General features: G+C 36.6%; 1 protein-coding gene across 2 annotated transcripts; it reads left to right on the forward strand.

The window, feature by feature from the left end:
• The first annotated feature begins 991 nt into the window (after positions 1-991).
• Positions 992-7,487, forward strand: LOC118752892 (T-complex protein 11-like protein 1). Of its 2 annotated transcripts, none has more exons than XM_036487742.1 (7): positions 992-1,059; positions 3,587-3,697; positions 3,761-3,925; positions 3,999-4,477; positions 4,550-4,868; positions 4,930-5,096; positions 6,275-7,487. In XM_036487742.1, the coding sequence occupies exons 2-7, from the start codon at positions 3,588-3,590 to the stop codon at positions 6,586-6,588; spliced, it is 1,554 nt and encodes a 517-aa protein (XP_036343635.1). In that variant the 5' UTR covers positions 992-1,059; position 3,587; the 3' UTR covers positions 6,589-7,487. The 2 variants fall into 2 exon arrangements, with proteins under 2 accessions (XP_036343635.1, XP_036343634.1); XM_036487741.1 differs by lacking the exon at positions 992-1,059 and adding an exon at positions 2,471-2,940.
• The last annotated feature ends 1,872 nt before the right edge of the window (positions 7,488-9,359 follow it).

A 9,359-nucleotide genomic window follows, 5' to 3' on the forward strand; every position in this document is an offset into this window, starting at 1 on the left:
TTAGCCGTTTTCCGGCTAGATTTAGCCGGTTTTGATAGCAACTAGCCGGAGAAAATTCAATCTAGCCGGCAGCCGATTTGTTAGCCGGTTTGTAAAAAAAAGTTAGCCGTTTTTAGCCGATTTTACTATTTGCCTAATTTTGAGGTGCAAAAAGTAAACAAGTTGTTCGAAAGCAATAATGCAGACCCAATGAAGATTTTTAATGAACTCAATGTTTTACTTTCGCATCTATGCTCCCTAGTGGTTATTAGCGCGAACACATTTGATCCTATATGCTCCCCGTTGGAACCATACCTTGCTCCATTTCCTCAGTTTTATCACAGTTTTGAAGAGTATTTAAAAACAAAAGTAAGCACAAACGCTTTTGACCACGAAGCCGAGAAAATAATTCGAGAAAATGGTCGCTATTTTATTATCACTTTAATAAAGGAACTACGCCTCCCTACAAATATTGCCACACTAAAAAAAATTGACTTTTTTCGGTTGGAAATGCATTAAGAGTAATTAAACCAAAAGTATTTGTTCAACTACAGCAACAAAAATACAAATATAATGCCGACGAAATAACATCCATAGAGATGCAATGGCAACGGTTAACGTTACATACCTGGAGTAATTTAGACTCAACTGTAAAATTTTGGGCCGAAGTTTATCAATTTCGAAATGGCCTAGGAGAAAACCCTTTTGCTCACCTTTGCAACCTAGTTTTTAGTTTGCTTGTTTTGCCTATAAGTAATGCAGAAGTAGAGCGAATATTTAGTTCAATGAATATAATAAAAACTAAGCAAAGAAATCCAATGTGCTTTAAAACGTTAAACGCTATTTTATATATAAGATACGGTTTAAATCGTGAAGAAAAATGTGGATTTTCACTAAAACATTTTAGCCGTTTTTTGCCAGAGTCTATGTGAAATTTCACTAAAACATTTTAGCCGTTTTTAGCCGCTTTTTTTTGCCAATCTAGCCGGTCGGCCCAAAAAGTTCTGGCAACACTGCTCGTACTTGAAAAAGGGTGATATCGTAGCCAGAGAACGTTCTCTGTCGTAGCCAAGGTAGTAGGTATGTATGTATATTTTTATGCATTCCAAAAATAATTCGTACTTAAATTTTACAATAACTATTGTTTAAAACTGCAACTGTAGTTTAAACCATGTTTTTATCACGGTTTAAACTGTAATATGTACACGTATTTGTATGGGCACACATATAGTGTTTAATTTTACATTCGCTAATACATACTTTGTTTGCTAAATCTTACAGTGTGTGTATGACCCAAAAAGTCACCCTCGTCTTTCGCAATATGTATTACATTATACCTCCCCGTATACATACATCCACCTACTTTATAGTAAATAATTTTTTGCTTTGTGTGTATGTATGTATTTATGTGTTTGTTCGCAATTCATCCACTTTTACGTCCTTGTCACTATTTCCCAATCAGCCACCATGCGTACAAACCACCAGCGGACCACCATATCACTACGAGCAATGCCTTCAGCAGCAATTTCTATTCATTAAATTCAAACATAGATTTACATATTTATATGGTCGTTGTATCTATACTTAGTACAAATGTATATGTGTATATCCATCCAGATAGCTTTGTATATATTCCTTGAAGAGCGCACTGCAAAGTTTTGTGTGTTTCCAAATTTGTTTTCGGTTGCTGCTTTGTCTTAGAGTTTTGTTTATTTCACAAGCATTACAATAACCAGAGTGTTTTATGGTTGTGTAAAGCAGAAATGTAGGGCAGCAGCTGGAGGTGTATCTGTAGGTTTTCAAAAAACAAAGCCCTTGAAATTGTATTAATAAATATTATTACTTCGAAAGAAAGTGGCAAGGTTTTTAAATAAATTTCGTATTAGATCTGGTGAGATAATGAAAAAAAAACGTCTTATGAGATGCGCTAGTATTAATTACATACTACCTAATGTGAAAATGCACTTAGGGCATTGGAATTGGCATTAAGCGCCGATCCTCTGATTTGACAAGTTATTGTTGTAACAGCATACAAATTAACCAACGATTTATATTTGCATCGTTAAAGTAGTTCGCATTGTCGTGGGAACCTTAACTTGGCAAGTCTTGATATTTGATGGCAGAAGGAAATTGTGCAATAAAAACCAAGCAAAATAGATTGTATTTGAAATCTAGTGGTACATACATATGTAGATATAAAATCTTTATTTTCAGTTTTATTAAGTACCGTTAACTTATCCATTTTAAAGTATAGTTAAATCATTAGTTAAACTTATGTACAGAACATGCTGAAATTTCTTCGAGTTAAATTTAACAAATGATTTAACTATAGCCAAAAATAAATAAGTTAACGGGCTTATGTATTAATCATTTTAGAAAAGTTTAAAATCCTAGCTAACCCTGTAGTGGTTTTTGTTTAATTTTCGGTTTTATAACTAATTAATTTCTCTTTAATTTAAGAAAAGGCTCGTTTTTGTTACACAAAAATTTTGCCCTCATTTCCAGTTTAAAAAAAAGGGTGAAGTGCAATAAGCCTCATTAACACTGGTGACTAAATCGAACGCCGTGCTTGCAAAAGTTAAAACTGCAGCTTGTGTTGATCGAACAAAGGAAACTGCCATTTATCCAAAGAAGGAATGTATGTGTAAGTTGAGTGTGCTTGGACTGGAAAATAAGGAGATACAAACAAAGAAATTACCAATCAAGCATTGAACTTTTAATTTCTCCTGTGAGAACAGCAAAGAGTGCCAGCAACTAACGAGCCAACTTAGGTAAAACCACTTTACAAGTCGCAAAGCCACATCGCAATATTTTTCTTTGTATTGGACGCGGAACAGCACGCAAAGTTGTTGCTTTTGCCCATTCCAAGTAGGGAGTAATAACAAATAAAAAGTTATTCAACAAAAAAAAAACAAATTAAAACATAAACGTCGCTAAAATGCCAGCTGATTCGGTTTCAAGGTGAGTTACCAGGAAATTTATAAAAATCCTATTATGAAAAACACCGAGTTGAAAAGAGGGTGGCGTATAGTTGAATATGTACATATGTAAATACATAAATGAATTTTGAATGACCGAAGAAATTTACGAAATAGAAGTTTGCAAATGCTTATATTTGTTGTTTCTTTTACATGGCTTACTGACTGCCGTCAATTACTGGTTTTCTGCTTTACTGCGCAATTGCTTAAATTGTTTCATATGTAATTGGAACTATGTGTGTGCTTAGGTATTTTAATTAGTCAAAATGAATATGAATATTCAATATAGTATATTATATGCACTAAAATCCGTACATTCATGCGTGAAACTTTCAATAAAATGACCAAAAAAATTTGTAGGGCGATTGTGGATTTACTTACATAGCTTATATTTATCCGTTATCGTACGCGTATATTTAAAGCATTTTATATGGTGTTTTAAATTATTATTATTTTTACATTGAAACAAGCCAATCTTTTAAATCAAAAACATTTTTAAAATATGCAAAATAGGTCTAAAATAAAACTAAAATGTATTGTAAAACTGAGACTATAATATAAAATATGTAGCTCAATTTGGTGAATGCAATATCGCTGACTCTAATCAACAAAACTATACTTCATTTCAGAATGAACTCGTCCGGTCCTGGTGGCGAGGCTAATACGCCCGAGAATTTGCTTGGTACCTCACCTGGTGCCTCAAGTTTACGTAGCCGCACTGAGAGTGAAAGCTCTGATAAGTAAGTGACTATATCGTTGCACATTAACTTCTTTTAAAATATAATTTATAATATTTTAAACAGATTGGCACGTTTCATTTTGCCCAGTATGGACGGTAGTCCACCGAAGGTGCTTACACTCCACGAAGTGGGTGATGTGCTAAAAAATATACAGAATATGGAGCTGGTGCATGAAATTGCGATCAACCCAGAGTTTAAGTTTGAGCCATATGAACCACCAGAGAACAGGTAAGGCATTAATGCCACCACAACTTTCACATTTGGACTAACACATGACAATTATTTTCTACTTTACCTTTAGCCTTGAACGTCGTATCAAGGACATCATGCACAAGGCCTTCTGGGATGTGCTGCGCAACCAGTTGAATGAAAATCCACCTTGTTACGATCACGCTATCCAATTGCTAGCCGAGATTAAAGATTGTTTTCCACAAATTCTTTCGCAAAATAATACACGCGCTTTGGAGCACATCAATGAGATACTTGATATCGATGTTATAAAGCAACAGGCAGAGGAGGGTGTGCTCGATTTCCGATCATATGCCAATTTTGTCATACATATTATGGCAAAGTCATGTGCACCCGCAAGGGATGAACTTGTGCACCAGCTGACCGAAATTGAAGATGTGGTGGATACTTTTAAGAATATACTCGAAACTATGGCGCTAATGAAATTGGATATGGTGAACTGTTTATTGGACTTTGCGCGCAACGACATAATGGCCAGTTCGGTGGAGTATGAGAAGCAGAAATTTAAAGAATATTTAGAGTATTACAAATGTAAGAAAAAAAAGTGCAAAAATGCAACCAAATTTATTAAGCTTAGCATTGAAATTTCTCTCTTCTGTCTAGTTGGCTTCCCGGCTACTGAAAACTGGTTGAAGAACAGTTGCATGCATGATGCCAACAATGTGCCCTGCTCACCAGAGCAAACCATTTCCAATGCCTACATGGAGCTCATGGATTGGGATGAGCCAAAAGAATTTCCAGAGGTGCTTTCAATTGACAAGGAACGTATTTTAAAATTGGGTCAACGTGCAAAACGTATTTGTACATGTGCTGCAGTAATTTCTATTTGCTCGGCAGTACCGATTATTTCGCAGCGTTCAGAAAATCGTGCCGCACTCGCCAAGCAAGTTGAAATCATCTTGCAAGGCACGACCAATGAGAGGTAAGTAAAGGAGGGAACTAATAGAACGGATTTTAATTTACTTTGTGCTATTTCCTTGTAGAGAGCTCTTGGATTCGGTTGAAAATGTTTGGCTGCAAGTTAAATCTGTTATAAACGAATACTTGCAAAAAGACAATCAGCCTGTGATGGACGCTAATACGGAAGGCATGTTGAAGTTACAGATATTGCAAACGGGTAACAAAGATTCACCTGTGCGCGCCCTAATGTGTAAGTTATATTAAATGCTCACTTGCATACATAAGAGCTTGTCAATGCAATATATTTCGAAAAGGCTGCCAAATTGAGAAATTTTAGAAAGAAGTTGCCTGAGCAGTCACACCTTGCATATAAAATGTCTTTCAAAAGGTTTTTTATTTCCGAAATTCGAATTGCAGATTCCTAGTGCAGCATGAGCAAGTTAAAATATTTGTATGTATTTCCGAAATCGATATGCGCTCTCTCAATTGCAGTCACATCTTGCAACTTTTATTTTTGAAACTGATTTCCGAAATGTATCAGAAAGGTGTTTTTGGCTGTTCACACATCGAAATAAAATTTATCTTTCTCAATTTGACAGCGAATTGCGTGGAAAAGTTGGAAATATTGCCACGACTAACACGCTCTATACAGTATACAAAATAATAGCAGTGAGATATTTCGACCAGTAGCTCGTTTCTGTAAGAATATACGACATTCTCTACTATTCATTAACAGTAGAGAACAATCATATATGAATTCGCATTGGTAGAGAATTGTTACAGAAACAAGCTACAATTTGGACCACATATTTGTCTTTTGTTTATTTAATGTTTAGAAAAAAATATGTTATGCAGCTTTGTAGCCTATTAAGTTGTAGTATAATAAAGTGCAAGTTTCAAGTTGGTAAAACATCCCATTGATTTTTGACAATGTTTTTGCTGGCAGTGTCTTCCATATAAGTAAAAGAAAATTGTCGAACATACTTTGTAAGGGAAAAAAATGCGAAACACCTACAACCACAAATATTCTGAAAACAAACGGGATTTTTCAGCATGTCAAAATAAAAAATTTCAATCAGATACGATGTTGTCGTCGATACATAATAAGGCAGAAAATAAACGAAAGATAAATAGGCAAAACTGATCAAAATATCGCACTCCTATTATTTTGTGGACAACTGTTCATACATACAAGTAATTTTTAAGCAAAAAAACAAAACCGACTTCAATTCTCATATAAAAATTTAAAAGTTCCTTAAATTTCTTCACGATGCAATGATCGGATCTAGTATGGGACCATCTCTCTGAGGTACCACATTTCCTTAAAAAAAAAATATTCCGACAAATTGATAGATAACCTCCTCCTTTTTTGAAGTCGGTTAGTAATTATAAATAAAATACAATTGCTAATTACCCTTATATCAACAGGGAAACGCTTTCAAACCTACTTCCGCTTGGCTATGCGCTCTAGAGCTGGTTTGCCACCGCCGCCGCCAGGCTATGCTGACTTCAAAGATGAGTTGGAGGCTTATAGCACTGCCCTAAAACGCGTGATTGCCTACAATCATTCCGTCTTCGGTGAATACTTTATGAAAATCCTAACACAACCTCGCATTACAAACAACGAGGCAACCACAAGCGATGCATCAGCGGCCGTAACAAGGGCCATAGAGTCCCCGGAGGCAGCACCTAGTGGTCCTGCTGCTACTCCGACGGAGGAGAAGGCTATCAATAGCCAATAATGGAATTACCCAAGCGTATTGCAAATAATAGGTGGCGATTAGCTGCGGTGATGAGTGGTGCGGGTGACAAGTGCTGCCATTGGCACAAAATCGTTTAGAAAAACAGATTTGTGGTAGACGAAGAAACTAACAATGCCCACAATGTTGTGCCAGAAATGCGTGCACATGTATGTATGTGTGTCAGTTAGGCAACGAAGTTATCTGGACAGCTGGATTTAGCACTCCTTTAACTATGGCAGAAACGGATAATATTAGAAACAAGAAAATTTAATTATGAAAATGAAGAAATGCAAAATCGAATACCGTCGAAATTATTAAAAAAAAATTAACAAAATTACAAATTCACTCATTAAGTGCACGTGCTATTATTTAAAAAGAACTGTTTAACAAAATTAGTTAATAAAGAGAAAAGCCAAATTAATTGTGGAAATATACATACAGATAAAAAAAATAGAATTTGAGATTATATTAAAATGGCAGAAATGCGTGCTATAAATAAAAAAAGTTTATGTTAAAACGCAGTCGCACATACATATGTATGCATAAGAAACAGAATACTTTAAAATAATTCAGCGAATATATCGTTAGTTTTTAGGCTTTATATGTAAACATTTTCAAGGATTTTTGCAGATGTCTGCTAAATATTGACAAAAAAGTTATTTATGAATTGAACTCCCAACTTAACCACCCATCAACCACATTGAAGTGATATCGTTTTTAATTTACCACTATTTAACGAATAAATATTGTCATTTCCGCATACCTAGAACATATGCATGTAAACCTACTAAATATAATGAATTGAAATTTTAGAGGAAGGATAGTAGCATTGCAAATGAAATGACGCAGTCAGGTTATTGTTATAATTTAGATAAAATATTTTAATTTTTTTGTCGACATACGATTTCTTAATTGGAAATGTGTTGTGATAGTAAAATTTCTTACCCCCATTTTTATTAAATATAATATACATACATAACTATATATAATACATATACAAGCAATTATGATATACAGCCGGTATAGTACTACTACATAATTATACAATATTACACATTATATCGATTCATTGATGCGTTGAACAAAACATCTTTAAACAGCATATAAAAATAATTTTTATCCTAAAAATATATACAAAAGTAATATATGAAACATAATAAATATCTATGAAAAAATGTAAAACATCATATTTATTCTTTGTAACTTACGAATTCACAGTGCGTAGTTAACTGAGAATCGGCAGTTAACTACAGATTTTCAGTACAGACTTTGGCCCTTAGAATATTAGATTAGAATAGATGGTAGCTTCTTCATAATAGGCCCACTTAAACAGGTGTCTCATCACACGGAAGAGGCAGTCAATGTTGCGAAAAAGAGAAAATTGCAAGCAGCGGTAACTACTGAAGATTAAGTTGAGCTGATAAAACTACAGCTGGTTCCACGTACCGGAATGACTGGGGTTTTACCCGACCAAGGGCTGTTGTTTCGGCGATCTAACCCCGTTTAGCAAAACAACACCAACACAATGACACCGCAACAATAGACACGCACAGAGACATAACCGCACTCCCACCAGAGTAAGATCGATCGGTTGGTGACTTTAACGCGCACCACGATCTTTGGAATTCAAGCCTGAGCAGATTAACGATTCGACATTCTGCACAATGAACGACGACGCACCCACCATGATAATGGGCAGTTGCAGTAGCTCGCCTGATATAACCATCGTAAGCGCTGGTCTGATAAACAGCATAACGTGGCGACTATGCTGACCCTAACATCAGACCACCTGTCCATAATCATCTCGATTGATAAACCTGCCGACTTTGCTTCCGCGGAACACCGAACCTACGTCAACTTTTCGAATGCTGACTGAACGGCTTTGCGAAAGTTACTGAAAGCGCCTTCTCTGCCCGCCCCACACCAACCGACGTTCACGTATGTAAACGTAAGTTCTGCTGCGTTGTCACTGCCGCTGCAGTCCACTTCATCCCGGCTGGATGTATTTCGGACCCCCCGCCAGGCCGATACCGGAAATCCATGCATTAGGAATCTCAATACGAAGATTCGGCAACTTGTGAACGTACATAACTGGAGAAGAAGTGGGAAGAGCATCTGAAGACTCGTAACTTCACCTCTCATGTGAAGAAGCTTTGGTCAACCGTGAGGTCACTGTCCAACCCGACGAAGCGCAAAGTGGAAGTCTATTTCGGTGAACATGCTTCGTCGGACTCGGAGCTGCGGAATGTGGATGCTGAAGCTGAAAAAATTGGGTCCTGCGAGAGTAGTTTATCTCACCAAGGTCTTCAATTTGTCCATGGCCACTCATCGATCCAGATATACAGAAAACCAGGAGGGTGGTCGCATTGCTCAAACCGGGGAAACCGTCCAACAAGGGACACTTGAGGCCTTGCTACTATCGCATTACACGTACCACCTGACCCCAGCGATGCATAAGCATGGGCCCCGTTAAGTTCACAGCACTTAACGCCATAAACACCCAGATAACACGTGACCTTAACCGAAACCGCCCCTGTGAGAAAAGTCTTAGTAGCGTTGGATCGGTCAAAGGCGTTTGACACCGTCAGTCACTCCACGCTACTACAATACATTGAGACTACCTCTCTCCCCGAAGGACTCACAGGGTGGTCGGCGAATTATCTGAGGTCGACATTTGTCAGTAATTTTTAGAGAAAAAAGCAGCAAACTAAGGAAAATTAAACAGGGGGTCCCGCTGCTGTTTAATTTTTATATATCAAAGCTCTCTCAAC

The sequence above is a fragment of the Rhagoletis pomonella genome, unplaced genomic scaffold, assembly GCF_013731165.1.
Source record: "Rhagoletis pomonella isolate Grant_MI unplaced genomic scaffold, Rhpom_1.0 Rhpom_scaffold_01937, whole genome shotgun sequence".
Taxonomy (NCBI): domain Eukaryota; kingdom Metazoa; phylum Arthropoda; class Insecta; order Diptera; family Tephritidae; genus Rhagoletis; species Rhagoletis pomonella.

Bases quoted from the DNA above. Each gene is read 5' to 3' on its own strand.
- LOC118752892 (XM_036487741.1), top strand. From the start codon at position 2,918: ATGCCAGCTGATTCGGTTTCAAG. The intron at 2,941-3,586 runs GTGAGTTACCAG...ACTTCATTTCAG, and splicing joins CCAGCTGATTCGGTTTCAAG to AATGAACTCGTCCGGTCCTG. The intron at 4,869-4,929 runs GTAAGTAAAGGA...ATTTCCTTGTAG, and splicing joins CAAGGCACGACCAATGAGAG to AGAGCTCTTGGATTCGGTTG.